Source organism: Orcinus orca, chromosome 17 (assembly GCF_937001465.1).
Source record: "Orcinus orca chromosome 17, mOrcOrc1.1, whole genome shotgun sequence".
In the NCBI taxonomy this organism is placed as follows: Eukaryota; Metazoa; Chordata; class Mammalia; order Artiodactyla; family Delphinidae; genus Orcinus; species Orcinus orca.
In genome coordinates, this window is record NC_064575.1 from 59,825,200 (window position 1) to 59,852,374 (window position 27,175).

General features: G+C 41.5%; 1 protein-coding gene across 12 annotated transcripts in view; it reads right to left on the bottom strand.

The window, feature by feature from the left end:
• SYBU (syntabulin) overlaps nucleotides 1-27,175 on the bottom strand; it is a 112,435-nt gene that overhangs the window by 21,076 nt on the left and 64,184 nt on the right. For 7 of the 12 annotated variants that reach the window (XM_049700418.1, XM_049700417.1, XM_049700416.1 and 4 more), the window contains one exon: nucleotides 24,457-24,516. The exons of 4 other annotated variants lie outside the window; for them this stretch is intronic. In XM_049700418.1, coding sequence (XP_049556375.1) covers nucleotides 24,457-24,516 — 60 coding nt within the window. Of the gene's footprint in view, nucleotides 1-15,418; nucleotides 15,700-24,456; nucleotides 24,517-27,175 lie in introns of those variants that run through there. One more of the 12 variants, XM_033411235.2, reaches the window with a different exon arrangement.

Below are 27,175 nucleotides of genomic sequence, written 5' to 3' on the forward strand. Positions count from 1 at the left end.
ACAGGGGAGGATGGAGACCGTGAAGGGGTGGGAGAGAGAACTGGGGACTGACATGCCACCAGCACTACAAAGTCAGAGCAGGGCTGGGAATTGTGTCTGGGACTCTAAGTCCAGAGTATAAGGGAGAAGGTTAAGGATGGATCTTTTTCCAAGTCCCCTCATTTTCCACCCTTAGTAAGGCTGAGCCAGTGCTGTCTGAAAGCAGTTTGAGACCATGAATGGAACAGAATCACCCACTTGCTAGGAAGAAGATGACATAATTTATAATTTGCTGCAGAGACATGCAAGAAGGTTCTAAAACAGCATTTCTTTCTCTTTTTTTTTTTAAACCTCACTCTGTCCTTAAGCACAGTTTTTAAAATTGACTCCAAGACCTAACAGCCTTGATGCCCTCCCCTATTCTTTGTCACCGTCACGGCTATGTGACGGCCTGCAGGGCACACCATTCAAGGTCTGCTCTCCGCTCACAGGCTCCTGGGGGGCCACCACCCACCTCCCACACTGAAGCCGCAACTCACAAGGCCTCACTCCCTTGACTTTCGCAGCATCACTGACCTTGCCCTTTGCTCCATTTAAATAGTCCACCAGTGGAGTTACATCACTGGACCTTGTCAGCACTTGGCCGTGCTCCACTTCTAATATCTTGACATCCTTTCACCTTGGTTCCTAAATAATCTGTCCTTTCTCTTTGTCTCTCACATTTTCAGTCCCCATGAAGTTGTTTCTCTTCACTTTTTATGAGGTAATATAGTTTAGTAGCCTCCGTTACTAGCTGTGTGACCTTGGGAAAGGCACTTAGCCTCTCTGTGCCTCACCTTCTTCTATGGAAGGAGAATGATAACAGTATCCTTCTTACAGAGTTGTTGTAAGGATTATGTAAACTAATATATGTAAAAGCATGTAAAAAGTAGGGCCTAGCACTCGGTAAGCATTTAAAAATATTGCTATTCTTTTTATTTTTCTTCTCAAGATCTCCCTCTCTGAATCACATCTGGGTCCCAACACACGAAAGGCCAAAATCGGGAAGGGCTTGGAGCAGAGGCCAGGAGTGAGGTGAGGCTGGTGTGGGGTGTGAGTGGTGAGCAAGGATTCAAAACAAGCAAGAAAATAAACAAACAGAAAAAGATTCTGACAGGAGTGTGGTAAAGATTCTTCCTCATCCCTTTAGACTGTAAATCAACGAGTAAATCCTCAGACTCAGGCTATATTGACTAAACTCTCCAATTTCACAGGAGAGCCTCAAGCACACTAAACAATAGAGAGCTAATCATCGAACCTTCTCGTAGGGTCTGGGGGGTCACAAATAATGCACTCAGGACACAACATCTCCACAAGGGCAAGATTTCATCAGTTCATATCTGTACATCCCACAGCTCTTTGCACACCTAGCAAATGTCAAGTTGAGGTGCTGACCCTGTCTTCAGAAAGAGGCAAACGTCTTAGGAGGAATATAAATTAGATGCTAAAAGCGGCCAACAAAGGAGAATACTATTCCCTATTGGAAGGATTAAGATTCCATGGAGATGCCCAGTGAACTAGCTAGCCTTTGAAACTATTCACGACAATCCAAGACTATAGCAGGAGGAGTCATAGAGATGGGCGTCTGGGGTGAAAGCAACAGCACGTGGAGACAGCACTGGAGGGAGAAGCAATGGCGGGAATGAGGTGATAAATTCAATTTAGAAGCAGGCTGGTTTAAAATCCTTCTAAGACACAGGCCCCAAAGTTTTATTGGACACATAGATCTTTTTAATTTCTAAAATTCCTACCTTTGCTTCTCTGAGAAAACATGTAAACATGTGACCTTTCTCAGACAGGTGGATATAAAAGAAAAGGAAGCATACATGTTTTTCCTACTCCAGGGATACTAAAACCTTAGTTTTGTCTGAAGTCACTCTACTGACAATCTTTGATGATCTACTGATACCCACCCCCCTCCTTAGTGATTTCCATCTGTAAGCTGTACCAACTGAGACAAGAGAGTGGAGGAAGTGGCCAAGACGTCAGGTCACATAGTGCTGTGTGGAGCCCAAGCATGGACCTAGGGAGCAGCGTTGCATTATTTTCTCTGCAACCCAGAGAGCTATTTTCCCACTTGCCCCCCCACCCATTTTTAAATCTTAGTTTCAGAAGCACAGAACTGGATTAACCAAATTCCTTGGCTCTTGACACACACTCATCATTAGCTCATGTGAGACTATATTTTTACTTACTGACTGGTTTATCTATTTTTGTTTATTTCTTCACACCTAATATTATAATAAATGAAGAAACCAGCCCCATCATAAAAACTAGAACGTCGACACCAACTTACATCTACTTCCTCATCCTATTGCCTGTTCACCACTTCCTGCTTTCATTTTTACAAAGAACAATCACATCTATTTGTATTCCTACAAGGCAGATTTTTTTCTTGTTTTGTCTATTTTTTACTTTTTAATAAACAGGTTATCATGATATGAATAATATTGGGGATGATTTTCACTCAAAATTATGTTGCTAAAATTCTCCATATAGCTGTAGTACATTCATTTGACTGCTATATAACAGTCCACTCTATGACCTACACCGTAATTTACGTCTTAATTCTTCTGATGACGAGAAGATGAGTTGGGTTAATTCCAGCTACTCATCTAGCTAGGTTTTCCATTCTGAATAAACATCTACTTGCATTTCCAGAGGCTCAAGTCTTCCAAAGAAAAAAAATCAAAAGAGTAAATCCACTTTTATGTAATATATTCCATGGACAAAAAAATGCTCTGTGAATCATTTGTTTATACACATTTGTCTTTATATCCCTTTCCCTCTCATTGTTATGGAGAATCAAGAGTTAAATGTAAAACTAGACTCTGCATTACCCTAATCCAATTTTAGGACCAAACATGCCCAAGGTGACCCTTTGTCCTAGCGTCTTTCTGACCTGGAAACCCTATAATTTCAAGAATTACCTGATGTCCTATTGGATTTGGCTTAGGTCACTCCATGACCTAGCCCCTTAGCTTTGGCAATGAGACCAGCCCATGGACATGAGAAGCTGACCCAGAGTTACTGGACCATGCATATAACCTCACTGAGGGAGAAAACCCTTGTCCCTCACAGGGTAGAGGAAGGGGGACAGGTGGCAGCTTAACGCAGCCCAGAAGGTAGTTAAGTACCTAGTTCTAAGACCAAATGCTGGGTTTGAGTCACAGGTGAGGGACGTTTCCGAGTCTTAAAGCAGGCCCCACTGTTTAGAGAAGGGGGAGCTACTGTATAAACGTCTCTATGTTAGAAAGCAACTGGTTTGGTTTAGAAATGTTAAAGGCAAAGCAAAGATGTCCATCTTCTTTCGCATCTAAGCCTCTACATGGTAGAGCTGATGTTTGGTCGCTTCAAATCATCTTTGTGAATTTAAATAACTAGGTCTGTGGAGCAGGTCTGCTAATTATAGGGTAGATTTTAAACCATCCTCTGCCCTAGAGTCACCAATCATCCTCCTATTCCTCTAAGACAATGGTTCTCAAAGTGTGGTCCCAAACAGCATCAGCATCACCTGGGAACTTATCAGAAATGCAGATTCTCAGATCCCACCCCAGACCTACAGAGTCAGCAACTCAACACTAAAGTTTGACAAGAACCCCTATTCTAATGCACCCTCTGACTGAGATCACTCATATATCGGCTTCCTGAATGGCTGCCTCTGAGAAATAGAGCAGCTGGCTTGACTGTGATTTAAAATATAGCTGCGGGGACTTCCCTGGGGGTGCACTGGTTAAGAATCCGCCTGCCAATGCAGGGGACACGGGTTCGAGCCCTGGTCCGGGAAGATTCCACATGCTGCGGAGCAACTAAGCCCGTGCACCACAGCTAGTGAGCCTGCGCTCTAGAGCCCGCGAGCCACAACTACTGACGCTCACGTGCCTAGAGCCCATGCTCCGTAACAAGAGAAGCCACTGCAATGAGAAGCCCACACACTGCAATGAAGAGTAGCCCCCGCTCGCTGCAACTAGAGAAAACCCGCGTGCAGCAGCGAAGACCCAACACAGCCAAAAATTAAATAAATATATTTTTAAAAAGAATAGTAAAAATAAATAAATAAAATAAAATATGGCTGCGCATCACAGCATACATTTTGGGAATCATTTTTACATATTTCACATTCAAAATGTGTCAGTTTCTTACTTTGCTTGGCACAATACCGAGTGTTACTAGCCATGCTTCATGAAACTGACAATACATATTTAACAGCTGTGGTTAAAAGCAGATTCTAGCATTGATGGGTTCCAAGAGAAAATATCTGATCTTTCAGTTAGTGATAGTGTGGCCTTGGCAATCGATTAACCTCTCTACCCCTCAGTTTACTCACTCTAAAGAGGGATTCCATGCCTATCGCATGGGACCACTGTTAGGATTCAGTGACATAATGGGGACCGCCGTAAGTGTGCATTAACATTCCTCATTATTATTATTGGCCTACTTACCCCTATGTTTGGTATGTGTTGCTAAACACTAAGTTTCTCTAAGCATTCCTGCATATGGGCACCATACATTTTTTTTTTTTAGTACAGTAAGTCCTCTACATACGATTAATTTCCATTCCAAGAGTGAGTTCATAAGTCCAATTTGTTCGTAAGTCCAACAAAGTTAGCCTAGGTACCCAACTAACACAATTGGCTATATAGTACTGTACTGTAACAGGTTTATAATACTTTTCACACAAATAATACATAAAAAACAAAGAAACAAAAAATAAAGAAAACATTTTTAATCTAACAGTACGGTACCTTTAAAAGTATAGTAGTACAGTACAACAGCTGGCATACAGGGGCTGGCATCGAGTGAACAGGCAAGAAGAGTTACTGACTGGAGGAGGGAGAGGAGGTGGGAGATGGTAGAGCTGAAGGATCCTCAGCAATAGGAGACGGAGGGAAAGCTGCAACGTCACTCATGCCTGACACTGACGGAACGCACGTTCGCATCTTTCAAAGTTCACAACTTGAAGGTTCGTATGTAGAGGACTTGCTGTACCATGACTTAAATAAGAAGGTGAAGACTTTATTACATGACTAAACTCTTAATATAAGTGATGAGTTTATTACAGGTCACCTGGCTTCTCTCAGTAATGGTCAGAAAGGGCTTATTACGTTCGCATACTATTCAATGTGCTTTACGTGTATTCTCATTTAATCCTCACATCAAGCCTATGAAACAGGTACAGTTTTATTCCCATTTTACAGATGACAGAAGGAGAGAACAGGTGATTTGCTCAAGGTTAAACAGCTTGTATATAGTGAAGCTGGGGTTTGAAGGTGGGCATTTAGGCTTGAGAAATACCACAATAGGAGATGCATCTAGATATGCCCTGAACACTGAGAATGCACACCTGCACAAAACTTCAACTGTACCTTCCCTGTAAGCGCCTGTTTGCCTGCTCTTGTAAAGGGCTTGCTGAAACCTTTGAAATTCATGTACAAACCATCTGCAGCGGGGGTCTTAATAAGATTATCACCCTCTGCTCTGCCTCCCTTACCAGAGAGCAAACAATTAGCGGACACAGGCCACACTAGCCAGGAGACGGCTCTCTATTTTTTTTTAGCACATGAACCCACGGGGCTGAGCCATCCACCTATTTTCAACAAAAATAATAGGATTGAGACTTCATTCTGAAATGAGAAGTTAATATATTGTGAATACACTTAAAAGATTGCCATTTTAAAACATCGAATAGATAGGGGTTTTTGGTGGTGTGATCTGAGGCCCATCTGCATCAGTGTCACCTGGATACTTGCTGAAAATAGATTCTTGACTCATATCCCAGATCTGCCCACTGACATTTCCTCAAGTCATTCCTGTAATACACATTTTTACAAATGCCCAGGTGATCTTTTACGACACTGAAGTTTGAGAACCACTACAATAAATGGCCCTGGTTTTCAATATTTAATTATAGATTGCAGCCACCTACTCAAATCGGTCTGTAGTAACTCCGTGATCCGTCTGCTTCTTCGCATCCTGAACGCTCCACCCCAGGCCATGATCATTTCTTGCTGGAACTATGACATGGTCACACACTGTGTCCCAGCTGCTCTGTGTGGCTCCAAGCATTCCATCTTCCACGCTGCTCCAGAGCAGAAATCTGACCAGGTGATTCCCCTGTTGAAACCCTTTTAATGGTGCCCGTGTCCTTTAAGATAAAGTCCAAACTCCATAGCGTGGAGTGTCCGTACAAGTCCCCCATACCTGGATTATTGTCCTGTCCCTCTGGGACTGGCTAACTACTACCTGTTCTTCAGGTCTCAGGTTAGCCTTGATCTTTTACTCCTTCGGGAAAGAGATTAGAAGCCCTTCCTTTATGCTCTCACCCCACCCAGAGTTTTAACGAGCATTTATCTCATTGTACTGCAACTGTCTGCAATTTCCCAGCACACTGTCAGCTCCTTGAGGACTCGGCCATTATTGCATATCCCAGTGTCTAATGCAGCATTAAACACACAGTAGCTGCTGTGGCCTTGAAAGATTTCACAACATCAAAAGTTCCTCCATACTCAGTATTTAGCAATGGCTCCTGGAAAGGCTTGCTACTGAGTTACCTTCTTCTTTCTCTCCTTTTAGGTTGGGTTGACAGCCTGGTGTTATTTACAGTTAGGATAAATATCCCCTCCAATTCTACCTACATCCTATATGCCCAAATCCCTTAAAATTCAAGTTTTCAGCCCAAAACTTAGCATGCAAACACCATGCAGTCTGGGAAGACCTCTGTCTTGTTCATCACTGTATCACCCACACCAAGCACAGTGCCTGGTATAGAACAGACTCAGAATATTTATTGAATGAAGGAAGAAAGGTACTAAAAGAACTTACAGAAATAGTTGTGGAAATACTACCAGTTTTTGAGAAATCACAAAGCAAGAGAGATAGCCAGTTGGAGATGGACAAAAGGTACACAGATTATCAAAGCAGAGGAAAAAACAAATTCTGGAAATCATAAACTGCTTAGTTTGGTGTTTATCTCCAGTAAAATTGTAGAAAAGGTCCATCCCTTAATAAGGCAAGTAGAAGCCAGCAAAAGTTCACTAAGAACCTATAGATAGAAAAAAACAATTCTCACTTCCTTTCTTGACAAGAGTTATGCTTTGGGGCTGCCACATAATCAGCTACCTGGAATTCAGCAGGCATTTAGTCACAACACTTAGGAAAGTCTTATGAACAAGGGTGACGTATGCCCTGGAGGACGGCACAGTTCAGGACCCAGAGGATGTTGACTAATGGACTGTCTGCCAACCTCAAGGGAAATCTCTAGTAACGTGTCACCTGGCTCCGTCCTTGCCCTTATCCTATTTTAACATGCTTTATTAATGACACGAATGAAAACATGGACGGCCTGGTGCTGACGGCAGACTAGAGATTACACAAACCTTGAAGGGAAAACTAAAACAACAGATGACAGAGTCAGACAGTAACATTACTAGCTGTTGTGTACTAAAAGCCTACTTCATCAAGGACTCTATCTCTGCTATTTTCTTGAATCTAAAGACGTATGTTCTAAAGACATACAGGGTGTAGAAGAGGAAACTGAGGTTCTGAGTGGTGATGAGCCTTGCCCAAGTCACAAAGCTAGTAACAGCAGAGCTAGCCCTTCTGACTCCAGAGCTGGCTTTCTTCTTTGACCACTCTTCATGGGACCTCGTCATCAGAATTCACAAAGATCTAAGAACTGGAAACCAAGATGATAGCATTCAATTTAGTCCATTTCAAATACGTATTGAGCTGTGCACAGGCTAAGGCACTGGAAGGGGGGAAAACATGGAGAAGTACAATCCCAGTGCTCAAGGCTCCTTTCAGGAGGAGACAAGCTATAGAGACAAGCAACTAGGATACGAGAGGACATGCTGAGTGCAATACAGAGAGAGGGCACTAAGGTACCACAAAGGAGGAAGAAATACTCTCAGACAGGGTGAGTGGAAGAGGGCAGGGACTATGTCAGGGAAGAGAGACCACTTGAGATGGGCCTTGAGCAGCCGGCGGAACATGACCAACTGCTGGGGGTGCAGAAGGAAGCAGATCTTTAGTGAACGGGGGTGGCATGAACTGAAACCCAGAGGAAGGAAAACACAGGGCATATTTAGAATATACTGAACCCCTTCTTTGGCTGGAGTACAGTGATCAGATGAGAAAAGGCAGCCAAAAGGGTGAGTGGTAGAGAGCTGAAGAATGTAAAGCTATGCGAAGGGCCTCTACTCTGAAGGCAAGAGGGAGCCATGGCGAGTTTTGAACAGGGTGTTCACGTGAACAGAGTGCTGCTTTATGGAGATCTTCAGCAGTAATATCTGGAGGAGCGACTGCAGGCTGGAAGGCAAGGCAGGTGACTATTACACTTAGAAACTGGGCCGTAAGGGAAGGGGGAAAGAGTCCTGACTACAGAGTCCCTCTCCACATAGCTCTTAGGTTCACAAACTTAACCACATAGGTTCAAAATCATTTAAAACCCCAGGTGAACTAAAGGATTGAAAACGGGAAAAGCATAAAGCAAGTTAAACATTAAGAGACACCTCTTCTTATGTTACACACTTGACTGCAGTTCTACCCACAAAAAAGAAAAACTGAATGGCCATATGTATATTTTCTGTACAACCAAAGAGCCAAAAAGCAAAACAGGAATTATCTCAGTCAAATGCAAGGAAAAAATGTCTCTTGTATGGCCCGAGGACTATGTGAAAAACAGGATAATCTAATCAGAATGGATTGAGCTGCTCCAAGACCAATGCTACATTTACCACTGTGTAATCCATGTTTAACGCAAATATTTTTTATTTGCAAGCACAAATGTCAATAAAATAAAAATAAACAAGCTGGGTAAATTCTGGCCATTTCTGGCATCTGTACAGAGTGTTAGAACAAAAGCAAATGGAGCAATGGAAGGCCTCATGGGGTTTGTTTTAATTCAGACATGTGTTCAAGGAACTAAAGTGAGAACTGGGGAGGCAGGGAAAAATGAAGTCACCTGGAAATGTTTCCAGAAGAAGGCCTGGCAACACAACAGAGAGGATTTCTGGATGAGGGGAGGGACGGGCTTAGAAGAAAGCAGATGCGAGGCAGGTGGACCAGCTCCCGCACTCTTGCCCTGGGACAAGCAAGGCCAGCGAAGCCTGGCACCTCCCAGGGAGGGGACTTCACCCAGCGCCACGCTCCCACTGTGCCTTCAGAGCTGGGTGCTCGCTGGGCAGAGAGGCAAGGCATTCTGCGAACCAGCTGAGCTGCCAGCAGCAACCTCCCACGGTCACCTCACCCCACTGTTTAACCCAATGAAGACTATTTAAACTCTCCAGCTTCTGAACGAAATGTTTTTGAATGTCCCTCTGAAAACATTCTCTGCTGATTTTTGTGTGCTGTGTAGCATTTAAAAAGAATGAAGCTCTCTCGTGATCAGATTGTACCCTGCACACAAATTATGCTCTGCATTGCCATGGATTTGTTTAATGGAACCTTCCCTAGGATCTCAACTCAAAATGACGTCTGGCACGGAGCACACGTTCCCCGGCCAACACTTGGCTGGCCCAGGTCCTCTGCCCCACCCCCAACACAAGTCAACTTTTTTTTTTTTTTTCCTGCAGTATGCGGGCCTCTGGGATCTTCCCGGACCGGGGCACAAACCCATGTCCCCTGCATCGGCAAGCGGACTCTCAACCACTGTGCCACCAGGGAAGCCCACAAGTCAACTTTTAATTCAAGTGTACTCAGTGTTCTCTAGTCTCTCCACCTCTCTCCTCCCCACCCCACAATGTTCTAAGAAGAGCCAAAATGGAATGGAAAAGCAAAGCGGATTATTACAAAACTATTAAGGCCACTCTCTTTAGGACCACTGGAGAGTGTTCGCATGGTGATAAAATGAGGAGGGTAAGTAGGAAATGGTAGTCTCGAAGTACCCCCAAACAATTCAACAGTATGTAACTAATTCCTGTGGCCTGCTTCTATAAGCACCCCAAAGAGACAAAACCAACAAGGCTCAAAAGGAACAAACCCACTAAACTGAATTCCAATATCTCCTTGGTGTAGAGCATCACAAAAATATCTTCTAGGCTCTAGCAGGGCATATCCATCTGTTCACAAATATCTAGTAAGGACCTACTAAGTTTTAGGCACTGTGCTAATTATGGAGGGCACAAAGGCAAACGGCCCCATGTTCAAAGTTTACCCCTGTGCTCCAACATATTTTTAGGGACACATACCTAAGGTGGTAAAAATTATTTTTTAAATGCAAGGAATTGATAAAACACACATTTGAAGACAGTAGTTACCTCTGGGGGAAGGCAGAGAATGGGATCTGGGAGAGCACACAGGCAGCTTCGGTGGTGGTAATTCTTGAAGTGAAAGGTGGGTCAGTGTTTGCTTTATTGTTTTACTGCATAGCTTACGTGTATGTTATATCTGTTCTTTATCTGCGTCATATTATATACATAATATTTTAAAAGAAATAATGCAGCATAAATAAATTTTAAATAAAAAATAAAATGGGGGTGTGGAAGAAGGAAGAAAGGAAGGAAGGAAGGGAGGAAGGAAGGAAGGGAAGGAAGGACGGAAAAAAGCATGGTCCATGTCCTAAAGAGGCTCACATCCTAGTAGAGGAAAGAGCCGTCTAAAAAATAAGTATTAAATACAACATGGTAACCATGACAACAGAAGCTTTTTAAAACTCTAAGGAAGTACACAGTACTAAAGTTAACAGCAATAGCATGTAAAATTCAGATCCCCAAGTGTCTTTGCACTTAAAACCGAGTCTTACCCTTTATAAGTGTCAATATAGCATGACTTCCCCTGGGACTCTTTTCAGAACCCCAAAGTCTGGATTCCATGGCCCTCCTCTGTGTACTCACGGGACCTGGTACTTCCCCCAGAAACATATCACATCGGGAGCCCTTGGTTTACTGTTGTATTTCGGTGCCTGGCTCACTGGCTGGCACATCAATAGTTGCTGAAAAAACAAATGAGTTGAAGCAACTGACAAAGGATTAATCTCCAAAATATACAAGCAGCTCATGCAGCTCAATATCAAAAAAACAAACAACCCAAGCCAAAAATGGGCAGAAGACCTAAACAGACAATTCTCCAAAGAAGATATACAGATTGCCAACAAACACATGAAAGGATGCTCAACATTACTAATCATTCATTACAGAAATGCAAATCAGAACTAAAATGAGGTATCGCCTCACACCAGTCAGAATGGCCATCATCAAAAAATCTACAAACAATAAATGCTGGAGAGGGTGTGGAGAAAAGGGAACCCTCTTGCACTGTTGGTGGGGATGTAAATTGATACAGCCACTGTGGAGAACAGTATGGAGGTTCCTTAAAAATCTAAAAATAGAAATAACATATGACCCAGCAATCCCACTACTGGGCATATACCCTGAGGAAACCATAATTCAAAAAGAATCATGTACCACAATGTTCATTGCAGCTCTATTTACAATAGCCAGGACAGGGAAGCAACCTAAGTGTCCATCGACAGATGAATGGATGAAGAAGATGTGGCACATATATACAGTGGAATATTACTCAGCCATATAAAGAAATGAAATTGAGTTATTTGTAGTGAGGTGGATGGACCTAGAGTCTGTCATACAGAGTGAAGTAAGTCAGAAAGAGAAAAGCAAATACCGTATGCTAACACATATATATGGAATCTAAAAGAAAAAAAAAAGGTTCTGAAGAACCTAGGGGCAGGACAGGAGTAAAGACGCAGACGTAGAGAATGGACTTGAGCACACGGGGAGGGGGAAGGGTAAGCTGGGACGAAGTGAGAGAGTGGCACAGATATATATACACTACCAAATGTAAAATAGCTAGCTAGTGGGAAGCAGCTGCATAGCACAGGGAGATCAGCTCGGTACTTTGTGACCACCTAGAGGGGTGGGATAGGGAGAGTGGGAGGGAGAGGTAAGAGGGAGGAGATACTGGGACATATGTATGCGTATAGCTGATTCACTTTGTTATACTGCAGCAACTAACACAACAATGTAAAGCAATTACACTCCAATAAAGATGTTAAAAAACAAAACAAATGAGTAGCATTACTGGGTTCAGGTCTGTTAAGTGGTGGCTGAGACTGAAGAGAAAAGGAAGGGTGGAAACGCTAAGCTGGAGAATCCTATCCAAGACTCAAGAATGCCCCAGCTTTGCACAGACAAAACCCCTTCATTGTCCCTGATAAGCTGGGCTCGGCAGTGTAGAAGACCACAGCACCGCCCGCAGATCCTGAACCACTGCTCTCTATGCACTAATGTTTCTCAGCTTGGATCCTTCGCTTCTTCCACAAACGCTAAGGGGAAAAACATTGGATGTCAGGCAGTAACCCAGTATCAGGTTCAGGCATAGCCTCCATCTCTCAAGAACAGTCAGGCCTGCCAGTCGCCTGGGCAGAAATGAGATCTTGCTGGCAGAGGCTTGCAGAGCCTGCATATCTCAGCCACAGGGGTGAGCACAAGAGGCCAAAGATGCGGGAAGATCCAGTTTCTCTGAATAATGTGTGCTGCCACACAAGACAAGGGGACATCCTTCCCTCTGAAACTGCCACAAACTCCCTCAGATGCAAAAGGACTAGGCAAATAGAACTGTCAACTGAGACCTCAGAATGCTCCTCAGATGTCAACAAAAGGATGTGATCCCCAGCTCATGACAGCAGCACCAAGCACCTAACAAACACTTGACAAATTGTGCACTGTCAGAGCATGTGCCTGTCTGATTAGTAACAATGGAAAAGGAAGTGGGTCATTATTTTGGTCACGGACCAGTATCATACAGATAAAAGGTCACCGTGCCAGTGGGGATATTGCTATGGATTTAATTTTTGCCTTGAAACATTGCAAGAGACGGCTTATTCTAGCTTGATTATCTGAGTGATATTGCAAGAGAAATCGTGTTTAGCAGAATATATTTAGCTCTATGTTTGGACATACAGTGAGTCCCAAGTTCCCAACCTCTAGAGACCTCATTTTCAATTGCATCCTACAAATGTCCTCCCCTTTTTTTCCATTCAAGCAAATTGGTATAGCCCTTGTTCTACTTGCCACATTCTTTCCAGGGCAAACAGATGGAAGGAAGAGAACATGCCAGAAAGAAGAAATGGAAACTGAAAATGACATTACAATGAAAATAAAGCTGCAAAATATTATCTGGGTCAACTCTTCATACGTTTTAAAATCAGCACCAGCAGGCTCTGCACATATGGCATTGGTTTTATATTTTTTTGGTTCAGATGTCACACAGGATTAGTGCAAAAGGAAAAATCCCAGCATGGAACCTATTTTTATACAGATTAATCAATCATTTCGCATCTCTTCCTTTCCCATCATTCCCCAAACTTTCAACTTCATGAAACTGCTCTCATTCAAAATATGTCATTTACTGCACTCTGAACGGAAATCCTTTCAGGAAAGGAAGTGGGCTTAGAATTTGAACCTAGGTTTTTAAATGTCACATTTTTAATTCAAGTTATAAATATTAACTAGACTTATGCTATGGCCCAGCCCCTTTTAGCTTATAGCCATTGTGGAATCCTACATATCCATCAGTGGCAGCAAAACAAATTGGCAAACATTTTATTATGTAGATATAGATATAGCCATTTAACGAAAACAGAAAGCCACACATTTGAAAAGAGAAACCTACTGCATATTTCACGTTTTGTTCTGTTGTCTACATTTTCAAGTACATTGAATGTCATAATTCCCATCGGAAAACCAAGCACACAGTTAGGTTCTTAGTAAGTATTTGCTAGGAAATTTGATAGGCTGAATGGCATCAAACCAAAGAATTGTTCAAGTTATTCGCTACAGCCTCCCTTAACTACAAGGCATTGTGAAAATGATGATGATGATGCTTACAGTAATCATAATACAACAGCAGTGACTGTTTAGTGTACGTCATGTGCCACTGATGATGTCATTGAATTTTCAAAGCAGCCTTGTGTCATAGGTACTATTATTATTCCATTATACAGATTAGGAAACAGAGAGGAAATTCCGATATTTTGAGGTTGAAAAAAATCCCATACAATGCTGGTTTTCAGAGATGGGCAGGAGAATTGATCACAGACACATTGGAAAAGGGAAATGGAGCCTTATAATACTCATGAGGTGAAAAACTTTGGAGAAAGTGTCATCGACATTGTTTCCAGGTCTCCAAAACCATGATCACTACAGAGTTCATCATGCACCTTTATTTGTCTGCTGCCCCTTTGATGGGTGGAAATTATATTTATAAAATATGAAGGCAATGACCTAAAGCTCGACCTCAGTGACAAAGTCAGAGCCAGAGGAGCCACCAGTAGGTTCACATCCTCAAAGGGTGGTACCTTTTCACCATTTGGGGCAATTAAAATTGAGCCATGACTAACAGTTAGAAGAGATGACATTACACTGGTTGTCCTTTGCATGAATGGTCAGTCATGAGTACAGAAAATAAGAGACATTTACAGTCTAGTGTAATACTCTGTGCTCCCTCTTTTATACGATTAAAAATGAATCTCTCTTTATACCAATATAGTACATGTTCTGCTTTTTGTTTAGAGCTGCTAGATGCCAGCTACCTTCTGTGGACAGCCTGAAAATCTAATTTTACACAATTTTAAAGTTATTGAACTAGACTTGGTGTTACCATACACACAGTCTTTTGTTTCCACTAATTAATTTTAACACCACAGGCATTAATCATTTGCCCAGCAAATGAAAATTGCTTTAAGATGACTCATGTGTTTTACAACATTGCAAACCCAACCCTTATGCTCTTGGAATGTACAGTAAAGAGGAAGTATTAGAGCAAATCAGTTAATAAAAAGAAAATTCTTCCACATCCCAATTCCACAGTCATGAAGAGTTTTAGAATTTCTACTGGATGCTACATGAGAAAAGTAAATTAAAACTGGTTAGAGAGATGGTCTCCGAATAATTTCCATGGTGAACTGGCAGATATGAGCACATGAGCGAGATCTCTCTTGAAAATAAGCACATCGAGTTTCAGTCTACACAGAGGCCCACTGCAAACTCTGTGCAGTGCCAATTAGCATTAACTGTGGCTGTGCTCATCTATTCCCACAGCACGTTGCTGGGTAAGGCCAAGCTCTGCATTTACAAATGCAGCATGCAATGCTCAGAGTTAGAAGAGCATTCTAAACTGTAATCGTCCATGGTCAATCTTTTTCCCTTTGGCTTCGAATGGCAGACTCACAAATGACAAGGGGTATTTAAAACAATATATGTGTCTATTTTTAAAAGTTTAGATCCAGATTCTGCATTCAGAATATCTGGAAGGCGAGTGGAAAATTTGTTTTTAGACTACACTTTTAGCCTACCACAACTAACTTGACACACACATATACACAAAGAGCATATGCTCTGGGATCCAATATAATTATTTACTTACTGTGACTAATATGACTTACTTAGAAGGTAAGCTCCGTAGACTTTCATGGCAAACACTGCCTCTGCAAACAGCCTCCCACCACAGGCTGGGCTATGTCTTGTGCAGAAATACAGTGTGTGCAGCTCAGCTCATCTCTCCGTGGAGTACAGTCTCAGAGTGGGGTATCCATGGAGACCGAGCCTCCTACTTGTGCAGGGCAAGGAAGTTACTCCGCTGGGCACCATAGCAACAGGAGGCAGAGGGGAGGTTGGCCAATCAGGGAAGAGCACAGGAGCTTCTCCCTGGTGACTGCAGCATTTCAAATGAAACCATCGCCCTCATGAATGAACACAAAGCATTTAAGGAAACATCAAATTGTCAAACAGAAGTAAATGCGTACACAACAGTCAAGGCTAATCCTTTGACAATTACGGAGCAACACTGTGAGTCTTTCTACAATGATTAAATCCCAAAGATCAAGGAAGAAATTACATCCAAACCCCACACAGTCCTACATTTAATGGCAAGCATGTGATGCTTTGAGGAAAATACTTGGTGTACTTCATGAATTCCAGCTATTTAAATATGCAACGCACTTCACAGTGCTTCCCAGGAGACAGGAACAGGAGACATCCATTGTTCTGATGGGGGAGAATGGAGTCGAGCGCTCCCTAGGACAACTGTTGGCATAGCGCTTCCAAACAGGAGTTTGCTTAGAGTAATAAGCACGTTTATCAAGCTTCCAGCAAAGCCCTCCATTGTATCAGAATAATTCTAACTAAGAAGGCATCCATGATAAAATAGGGCCAATGCATACAAGATGGTGAGTGAACATTCAAATGCCTTAAAGCTGTGCTATTTGTAAACTCTCTTCATTTCTCATTTAATCATGGTAACGATCATTTATTGAGCACGTACTGTAGACTAGGCAAATACTGTAACTAGAAACACAACTTCTTACCAGATGCAGACTCTGATTTTGCAAAGATACAGGATGTGCATGTTTACTTCTTAGTGCTGTGCAGTATTTACTCCATGCATATACAGGCCTATCTCATTTTATTGCGCTTTGCTTTATTGCACTTTACAGACATTGTGTTTTTTTTACAAACTGAAGGCATATGGTAACCCTGAGTTGTCAGATGATGATTTGCATTTGATAGCATAAAGTATTTTTAAATTAAGATATGTATATTTTTTAGACACAATGCTATTGCACATTTACTAGACTACAGTACAGTGTAAATATAACTTTTATATACTCCGGGAAACCAAAAAGTTCATGTGACTCACTTTATCACAATATTCACCTTATTGCAGTGGTCTGGAACCAACCCACAGTATCTCTAAGGTAGGCCTGTACTCTGTTACATACTTAACATATTTTACGATTCTCACAGCAACCTTAGAAGGATAAGCATTAATTGTTCCTCCATATTATAAAAAAAAAGAGAAAACATTTCCTTATGTTTACAAAAGAAACTCTCCTGCCCACTGACTCCCCCTCCCCTCACTGCTGGGCAGGTGACCTGGTCCACCCTATTCAATGTCTAAATACAAGGTGAGGTACCTTCCTCCTTACATTAAAGTTGTTCCAAAGCCTCTTATTATAGAGCTCTCTCTTATAATTACCTTCTTTGAACAAAAAGTGTCATCTGAAAAAGAAACATCAGTCTGAATTGACCTCAGTCGGTGCTAGTTTGGGCCGCCTTCAGAGATCAACTGATGGGATTGTTTAAAATGAAGAAGGCCAAGAAATTCAAAACCAGATTTTGTAATTATTCCTGTCATATGACTTCTCCAACCTTTTAAAGATCAATTTAAATAGCAATAGTCAATGGTTAAGTTGTAGAGACTGAAAAACATATCCTTTGCTAACTAAACTCAGGAACTGAATAGCTTTGGGTAGTGACGGATACTTACATTGCATCTACAGGAAAACAGAAAAAACAGCTGTCCCGTGCTATCCATGGATGTTGTGATAGCCTGCTCTTTGCCCTCCAATGTCCACCTCATTCTCCCCTTCTTCCATAATAATAGGTGCCCAGGTGACTAAGATGTCCTGGGATATAATTGGAAACGACACGTGTCACTTCTGTGCTCTGACCTTAAAATGACTGAGTGAGTATCCCCCGGTCCCTCTCCCCCTTCCTTCTGCCTGGTATAGGACAGCTGACCTGACACAGCTGCCTACCAGCCTCGGTCAACCAAACACTTATGTACTGTTTTATGAGACAGATCAACTCCTGTCTAATTTTAACCTCTGGATTTGGGGGCGTCTTTTTACATTAACTTAACTCATACCCTCACAGTACTTGTAGGCTTGAAAACAATACCCAATAAAAGCACCAGACATGCCTTCGAAACTGCTTTATATTAAACAAATTGGGCAGCGGTGAAGATAATTTGCTCTGGAAAAGATGGCTGAGTTGAAAGGTAGCTCGAACGATAAGCAAGACAATAAATTTTTTATATTAACTATGAATAACAAGATCAATGTTACTAAATTAATAAGAGTATAAATTGGTATGTTTAACTAAAAAAATAAATTTAAAAAACCTATCGGATATTGACTGTTTCATCCATCTCTAAAGGTTTACTCCAGTTAGCAAATAAAATAAAACATTTTTAATCTCATTAGGAAAATGCAGGGCCTTATATTCTGTCATATAACTGTTTCCCTACACTTTGCTATTTTCACTGCCTTCTCATTAATGTACCTGCTTCCAGTTTCATCTCTTGATAATCCGAGTTCCACAGAGCAGCCAAAAGGATCTTGAACACATACATTAAATCGTCTCTCTTAAAACCGGCCAGAGGTTCCCATTGCTCTAAAGACACAAACCTCACCTGCGACAACTCTTCTCCCTTCCTAGGTCACTGCTCTGCCCACTGCCCCCCAAACCCTCCCCAAATGTGAAGGAATATGACTAAGTTCTCAGCTCAACTGTCATCTCCCCAGACACTCCCTGCCCCATGCCCATGACTGTCTATAGCATTACCCTGTTTTCCTTGTCACTATCTGAACTTATCTTGTTTGTCTGCTTGTGTGTGTATCAGCCATCTCCCCCTGTTAAAGGCAGGCTCCAAAAGAATAGGCATCTTTTCCCTTTTTTCCACTCCTCTATCCCGAATGCCTGGAACAGTGGTGTCAGCACAGCGTAAATGCTTCATAAACACTTGTTGAGTGAATGAATGAAAGCTGGTCAGTCAATGTATAGCCAGGATTCAAACTGAGGTTTAGCAGAAACCTTACACGTGGTGAAGTGAGGGTGGCCGTCCTTCAGACTCCTACACAGTGATCACCTTCCTGCAATGCCACACTCTAATCCATGCATCTTGGAATGTAAGCCCATTGCAACCAGCTTCCTGAAGCTTACCTCACTTAACCATGGGCTGCATTCACGTAGCTTGCTGCTGTCCCTTGGCTGCTCTCAGATACAGCTTCAGGTGGTAGTAGACCTTAATTCATTGAATTACCCAAATGAACTTACATGACTTTTGCTCAACACGTAACTTTTGTCAATAACCCTACAGTCCACCCAAATGCCACACAACAGATTATACTGGCGAGGAAGAAAGAGAGGTCAGAGTACTTATCCCTCTGCCTCCTTTCTTGTCAGGTGCTTTGTTCCTCTACCAAAGTACACGGTTCCCTCACATGTAGCCTGGGAATTCTCTCCCTCTGGGTCCTGGGTATCTCGACCTTCCTCTGGCCTCTGGCCTCTTCAGGATGGGGGAAGGCCTCCAAGCCATTACCATCGCCATACTTGTTGGATTTCCTTAATCAGGCCCATTCCTGTGTATGCAGTGTCTTCAATAAACTCTTCTCAATTAGGACAAAAAAAAAAAAAAAGCCCAACCTAAAGAATGTATCTGCATGATTTATAACTCTTAGTTTATAGGTTTGTGTGTAAAAGAAGTTTCCAGGTTTATTTCTCTTATGCTGGTAGTTGATAAATATCTTTAATGGTGGGTGTGTGGTCTGCTGGAGTGTCTGCTACGTATGAGAGACCCATAATGCTTCGTTCTTAACACATTAGAGCACTTAGCATCTGGCAGGCTCTCACACCGGTAGCTAGAACACTGTACATGCAATAAATCCTCGTAGACCTGGGATCTGGATGGCAGGGCCTCTGGAAAGAAGAAGATTATAATTCACTAATTCTTAGGGAAAAACCATTAGCAGACCATTTGGCACCGTTACATTGATTGGGTGCATCATCAAAAGCACAGATGGGAGAAAGGCATGAGAGTAAATATGTAAGTAATCCTGCCATAAAGATAAATACTCAGGTCTCCTCATCATATTTAAGCTTTTTATCACTGGTCTGGTCTCTGCTGGGGGGAAGGGATAGACTATAAAATAGTTCACCATAAAACATTCTCTGCTGTATCCTGGGGGAACGTTGTTTCTCTCAGAGTGAAAGAAAGTTTCAGAGATCGATTTCGGTATCAGTGCAAAAGCTCTTGTTTAAGTTGACAAAGCCTAATGATCTTTGTTTACGAAAGTATTTTTTTTTTGCGAAAAGTATTAATGACATGCAGGGCAGCACATAAAACATTGTGACAAGTACAGAAAGGACTAGTTCATGATTAAGCAGAAAATCCTGAAGACCTTAACATTTCTTTGATGTTGACATCCTCAGGGTTTATTTTACTGACCTGCATCCAAACAGCCTCCTGTGTTTAACTTTCTGTATTTCATTGAAGTTACACTGAGGTTCACTGATTCTGTTACCAGCAACAGCCAGCATGATCTGTATATGGACTGTATCAGCTAATCTATAGGGCTCTACAGATACTTTTTTAAAATCCCTGTCTTATATCAATACATCTTTCTCAATTGTCACACTCTCCTATTAATTAGGAATAATTAAAATTATTCCTTTGAAGTCAGACCTTAGACGCAGTGCAGTAGTTAAGAGTTAGAAGCAAGACTACCCTGTTTAAAATCCATTTACAAACTGTGTGACCTTGCATGAATTAACCTCTCTATGCCACAGTTTCTCCATCTGTAAAATACGGGAGAATGATTTCACTTTCTCACACTGATATTGGGATTAAATGAGTAAAGTCCTTGGAATTTTGCCTGGGACAGTCAGGGCTCAATAAATATTAGCTAAAACAATTTTTAATCAAACTTCAGAGTCATGCAAGCCCACAACATTTAATATATTCTTCCAGATATCTTCAGTATCTGAAATAGACTTAAGCCTTTATTTGAGGCTGGGCTTTGCTGCTGGAAGAACTTTGATTGAAACTGTAAGCTATTAGAAAAGTACTGCCCCTTGCCAAAGAATGCAGCATGTTTCCATTTAACCAAAATCTCTTTTAGCACTAAAATTTTAATTTTTCCACTCTATGAAAACATTTCTAAAATGTTCAAGACGTTTTCCTGCCCTCATACACATTATTTTCTGCCAACTCCACCATCACACTGACTCAGTCTGTTTCTGGAACATTAATTATTGCATTAAGTGCTACAAAACATTTAAAGCCTGAAACACTTAGAAGGCCACTACGCTTTTCAGTGGTCTTTTGTCTGCTTTTTCATATTTTCCCATCTCTTTCTTCATTGTCAAGCCAACAGCTGTCAATTAATGCTCTTTTCAGTGCCTTCCTATAGCAAACACTCCCCCCCATGTTATGTGAATTGGGAGACATGACCTCCTAGAATTTTTTTTAAATAAACATATAAGTTCTGTGGACAGTTTTAAGGGTTCTCCTGTAAACAAAGTGCAAGGAATTTCTGATATCTATTTTAAGAGCAACAAATGACCATTCTTAACATTTACTAAGGAGTTACTTTGTGCTAGGTCCAATGCTGGGCATTTTACATTCTTTAATCTGTTTAGTTGTCACAATAACCCATTTTACAGATGCTGAATACCAAGTTTCCGGAAGATAACAAGTAGCTGAAGAGTGCACAGTTATAAAGAGGTGGTATGGAACTGTGAACCTAGTATACTGGGCTCCTGAGTCTGGTGGTTAGAAGGTGTCCCCCCCAGCCCTGCCCTCCCCCGACTTTTTTTCTGAAGAAACAAACTGGGTAAGCTGTGAGTCTCCTCTTTGTAGCTCAAATTATTATAAGAATGTATGTCCCACCCGCACCCCATCCTGTAAATTGTCTCTTTCATTTCACAGAACTAACTTTGAAGTGAAAGGCACAATGCTTGTGATAAGCACGGGAACAGCTGCAGGCTATCGGCTGTGTGTGAAAGAGCCTCAATCTACTAAGGGAACCAGTGTTGATTAATCATTAACCCAGTTGGTGCCTTCAGAGTTTTCCAGCAAATGCCTCTGAATGTGGGAAAGCGTCTTCTTAAAGTAACCCATCCTCTGTTGTTGTTGTGAGGTTATTACAGTTCATCTGGCCAGGTCTCTGATTTCAAAAGCCTGGGTGGTGTCTGATGACAAGGGAATACTAACTTAGTCTGAATGCTGATGGCAGAGGTGACATCTTTCAAATGCAGATTTCAACATTTCAGTTTCTAAATGTGGGTTTCTTTTCAATTATAGTGACCCTAACCATTTGCTCCTGACCTATCTCCTTAACCGGGAGGTGTTTTTTCCTCCCTTTCACATTTTCTAAATATTTGTTTAAATTGTGTAATTCTTTCCCCAGCTCTCCCACAAGCCTTGTGTAGGAAGGATTTAGTACTTGCATTTGTAGAACAATAACACTGGGTCTTTTTCTCCTTTGGGTTAAGATGCTCCCCAAGTAGAAAATCAAGCATTAAAGGAGGCCCAGGAATGTCATTTAATGTCCTAGCACAGAAATCCAATTAGGCCTTTCCTTTCTAGGTGAGAAAAATCTCATCAGGAAAATTGACTGTGAACTACAAATAGGAAAAGCACCTGGGAGAAGGAATGGTAGCACCGCAGATCCCTCAAAAAGTATTGGGATTTTATATACACACTACTATATATATAAAATAGATAACTAATAAGGACCTACTGTATAACACAGGGAACTCTACTCAATAATCTGTAATGACCTATATGGGAAAAGAATCTAAAAAAGAGTGCATATATGTGTATGTATAACTGATTCACTTTGCTGTACAGCGGAAACTAACAACATGGTAAATCAACTATACTCCAATAAAAATTAATTATTAAAAAAAAAAGTTCCCAATCAGAATGCCTTCATTCCCTTCCTTTTAATCTGTACTGCAGCCCAGATTTATTGGAGTTTTCTGCCTTAAACGATAAGGTCCCTAAGAGCAGGGATGATGTTGAGGTCATCTTTGCTTATCTTTCCCATGTTCCCCCCACACTACACATGATTCCTTGTACACTCTATTCTCAGAGAAGTATTTACTGAACACCTACCTGATGACAGACATTGTATTACACTCTGGAGATTCAGTCTTAAATGTGTGCTGAGTTGACACGAAAAAGGCAAAGCCATCATTCAACTGAACTGCAGGGGTGTTTTCTTCCGCTTTTTGGTGGTAATTTTTAATTAAATCTGCATAGGCATTAAGTGATAGAAGCCAAAATGACAGAAGGCTCACTGCCTCCAAGAAGTTCCAACACGAGTCCTGCTTGGCGGAAAGCAGGGCTTTCATGCTGGGCGCGTGCCACAGTACCCTGCTGGAGAGGTGCTGGCGTGCTCAGCTCACCTTTCAGAGCCCTTCCTGGCATCCTGTGACACAGTTCTCTTCTCCTTCTGCATTAGATACTCAGTAAATATTATTAGCTCTTTATCTGAATGACCAAAGGGGCATTTCTATAACTCCCTCCTGAGATGAACAGCAGTTTCCAGAATCTAGAACAACGGACCTAAAATAAAACGAGCCCAGGTTAATGTTAAAGGGCCCTTGAGCATCTGTATAAGAGACACTAATTGCTTGCTATTTTAATAAACTGGTATTGGTCCTAAGGAGTCGATTTATTTAAAAAAAGTAGAGCGCACATCAAGAGCGGAAGATGAGTTTAGGCTGAGGGGAGATGGTCACCTGGGGACAGAGGAGGTGGAAGATTTTAACCGGAGAGCAGTATCTTCTTGTGGTTTAACAGATTATGTCTCTGCATTTTATAATTTTTGGAGTCACCCAGGGGCCTCGGTTCCAGGATTTCCTCTTCTCCTATTTATGAGAATGACAGATTTATTCTGCTGAAAGTTCAGAGAACTATAGGTCACGGTGCAGATTGTTCGAAATACAAAGAGCTTACTGTCCAGAATTGGGGCCCAGTCAAAAGCTCGAGCAATGGTTTTCAGTGATGACATTAGGAATTTCAGGCAACTAAGAAATAACCTTTAGGGACCCCTGTGACCTTGACAAAATGCAAATAAATCAAAAAACCACGAGGTCAGCACTACTCAGGTGATAAGTTTGCCTCTGAGCAATTAAACCAGAAGCAGTTGACAAAGGCCCTGTTTCAGGCTCTGCCTCTGGGCAAGGGTCATTAAACTAGGAGTCATAAATCCTAATAAAGGAGACCCATGAAACCTCAGAAATAGTATGTGATATTTTGTGTGTGTTTTTCTGGAGTATGGGTCTGTGGCCTTCACTATTCTCAAATGATCCATTATCAAAACAGCATGAAGAACAACTCTTGTTTTCTTTCCTCCCTTCTTCCCTCCCCCCCCTCTCCTTTTTATTCTTTTTGTCTGCATGTTCTTCATGAAAGCATAAGGCTTAAACATTCTCAGCAAGACAAGCAGTTGATCTTTAGCAAGTATCTTCTGTAGGAACCAGACTTGCTGAGGGTGGATTCTGTACATACACATAGGGTTTTAAATCTTTCGTTAAGATATGATTATTCTTATTATGATTATTGAAACAAGGAAGGGCAAGGATAATCTTAACTGCCATTTAAATTTAGGTTGTTCTTGCTGCACCACACTTGTCTCTTTTTTCACTGTTTCTTTGTATTGTCACCACCATAAAATGTTTTTGGAATGGGGCCAGGGGGTGGAGGCGTGGTGAATAACAAAAATGAAATAATTTCAGGTTGCATTCAAGTCCTACAATACCTTCACAATAAAAATCTACCTTTTCTTCACAATCCATGAAGAGGACATTCTTTCCTGCAGCATTTCATATTCTCAATCCCATAGCCTACCTTTGCTGTTGAGGTCAACCAATGTTGATTGTGCCCTCGATACACACCGGCCCCTGTGTGCTAGGAATACAAAAAGAGGATGACAGGGCTTCTGCTCTTAAACTCACATCCTGTATGCTACAGAAGCAGACTCCATTGGTGACTGCTCCCAGGTTAAAAGAAAATTGAGAACATTTCTCAAAGGAAGATATACAAAGAGCCAATAAGCACATGAAAAGATGCTCATCATTGGGCTTCCCTGGTGGCGCAGTGGTTGAGAGTCTGCCTGCTGATGCAGGGGACACGGGTTCATGCCCTGGTCCGGGAATATCCCACATGCCGCGGAGCGGCTGGGCCCGTGAGCCATGGCCGCTGAGCCTGCGCGTCCAGAGCCTGTGCTCCGCAATGGGAGAGGCCACAACAGTGAGAGGCCCGCGTACCGCAAAAAAAAAAAAAAAAAAAAATGCTCATCATCTTTAGCCACCAGGGAAATGTAAATCAAAAGCACAATGAAATACCACTTCACATTCACTAGAGGGGGTATAATCAAAAAGATAGACAATAACAGCTGTTGATAAAGATGTGGAGAAACTGAAACCCTTATACATTGCTGGTGGTTTGTAAAGTGGTGCAGACATTTGGGAATGCAGTTTGGCAATTCCTCAAAGGGTTAAACATAGAGTTGTTATATGATTCAGCAATTTCATTCCTAGGTATATACCCAAGAGAACTGAAAGCATCACAAAAACCTGTATATGGATGTCCATGGCACCATTATTCATGATAGCCCCAAAGTGGAAACAATCCAAATGTCCATCAACTGTGAATGGATAAGCAAAATGTGGTCTGTCACCACACTAAGGCAAGATGTTAATAACAGGGGAAACTGGAAGTAGTGGTAGTGAGGGGGGATATAAGAACTCTGTTACTGTCTGCTCAATTTTTCTGTAAACCCAAAATTGCTCAAAAAAAGTCTATTTTAAAATGTGGTATATCCATACAATAGAATATTATTGAGCCGTAAAAAGAATGAAGTACTAATACATGAACCTTGAAAACATTATGCTAAGTGAAAGAAGCCGAACACAAAAGGCCATATATTGTATGACTCCTTTATATGAGATGTCCAGAACAGGCAAATCAGACAGAGGGTAGGTTGGTGGTGGCCAAGGGCTGGAAGAAAGGAAAAGCAGACAGTGACTGCTAATGGGTATGAGGCTTCTTTTGGGGGAGATTAAACTGTCCTGAAATTGGACAGTAGTGATGTTTGTATGATCTTTTTTCTTTTTTTTTTTTTTTGCGGTATGAGGGCCTCTCACTGTTGTGGCCTCTCCCGTTGTGGAGCACAGGCTCCGGACGTGCAGGCTCAGCGGCCATGGCCCACAGGCCCAGCCGCTCCGCAGCATGTGGGATCTTCCTGGACTGGGGCACGAACCCGTGTCCCCTGCATCAGCAGGCGGACTCTCAACCACTGCGCCACCAGGGAAGCCCTGTATGATCTTTTGAATATGCTAAATACCACTGAAATGTACACTTTAAGAGGGTGAATTTTATGGTATATCAATTATTTCTTAATTTAAAAAAAGGAGAACTGAGCTGGGGGAGGGAGGAAGACAGTTCTGATTCTTGAGTACACAAGGTAATGGTTTATTTCTTGGCTATAATTACAGGACACTCTTCAATTCATTGTCTCTGTCTTAAATATTGGGGGTACCCAACACCTTTTTTACAATGTCCATCTTTCTCTTTTATATGCTGTCTTCTCCATTGTGTACCATTCTCTTTCTTTTTTATATTTTTCCGGAGCAAAGGACTGTTAACAAATTCGTCATGACTAACATTTACCAGGAACTATTAGGAAACAGGGGATTTCTTCTTCATACGGTTTAAGTTTTGCTCTCAGACCAAACAACATTCTCTTTGGTTGACCAAAAGCAAGACGAAGAATAATCCATTAAGATATGCTATGCATGTCAATTATTTAGGAAGAACAAAAGCAGAGAGAGATGGAAGAGGACACAGGACCTTCCAATGGCAGCGTACACAGGACCAACCTTTGGCTCCATTGAAATAAAGCCATCTATAGCTCCTTGCACAATAATGATATCACCAAACAAAAATCAGAGGACAAATGTAAGGAATGGGGCTCATGCAAGCCATTAATCTGTCTTTTCAGGCTCATTAATATGTATAGTACAACTGGTGATACTGAAGAAAATAATGCAATATAGGGGTTGTCTCTCAATGCCAATACTCAGGTCCTTTTATTTTCAAGTTATAACTTTAATTTCACTAAAACTATATTTGTTCATATACTGTATATATTTCTGAGATGGAAAATATTTATTTATATATTGCAAATTCTGAGAACTGACCTTTTCTGATGTTCATGGCATCTCATTCACTGTAATAAAAATCTCCATTTCACCTCATAGCTTTTACTATTTTGTAATTATTGAACATTCTATGTATATATATATTGAATATATAGCATCATATTCATATTTAAATCTTTAAAAGCAAATAAAATAACTAGGTCAGCAAGTATGCCCAGCCCTACAGATGGGCATCAAGGTAACCTGTTCTTTTCACAATTTGTGCACACTTTGAATGGTACCAAGTAATTTCTTAGTATAATTTATGCTAGACTTAATTATATAGTTTAAGTGTCTGTTAGACCATTCAGTTAACATTTCTTCAAATTTCCTCCCTTTTTTACATGTCTTTATAACGGACACAT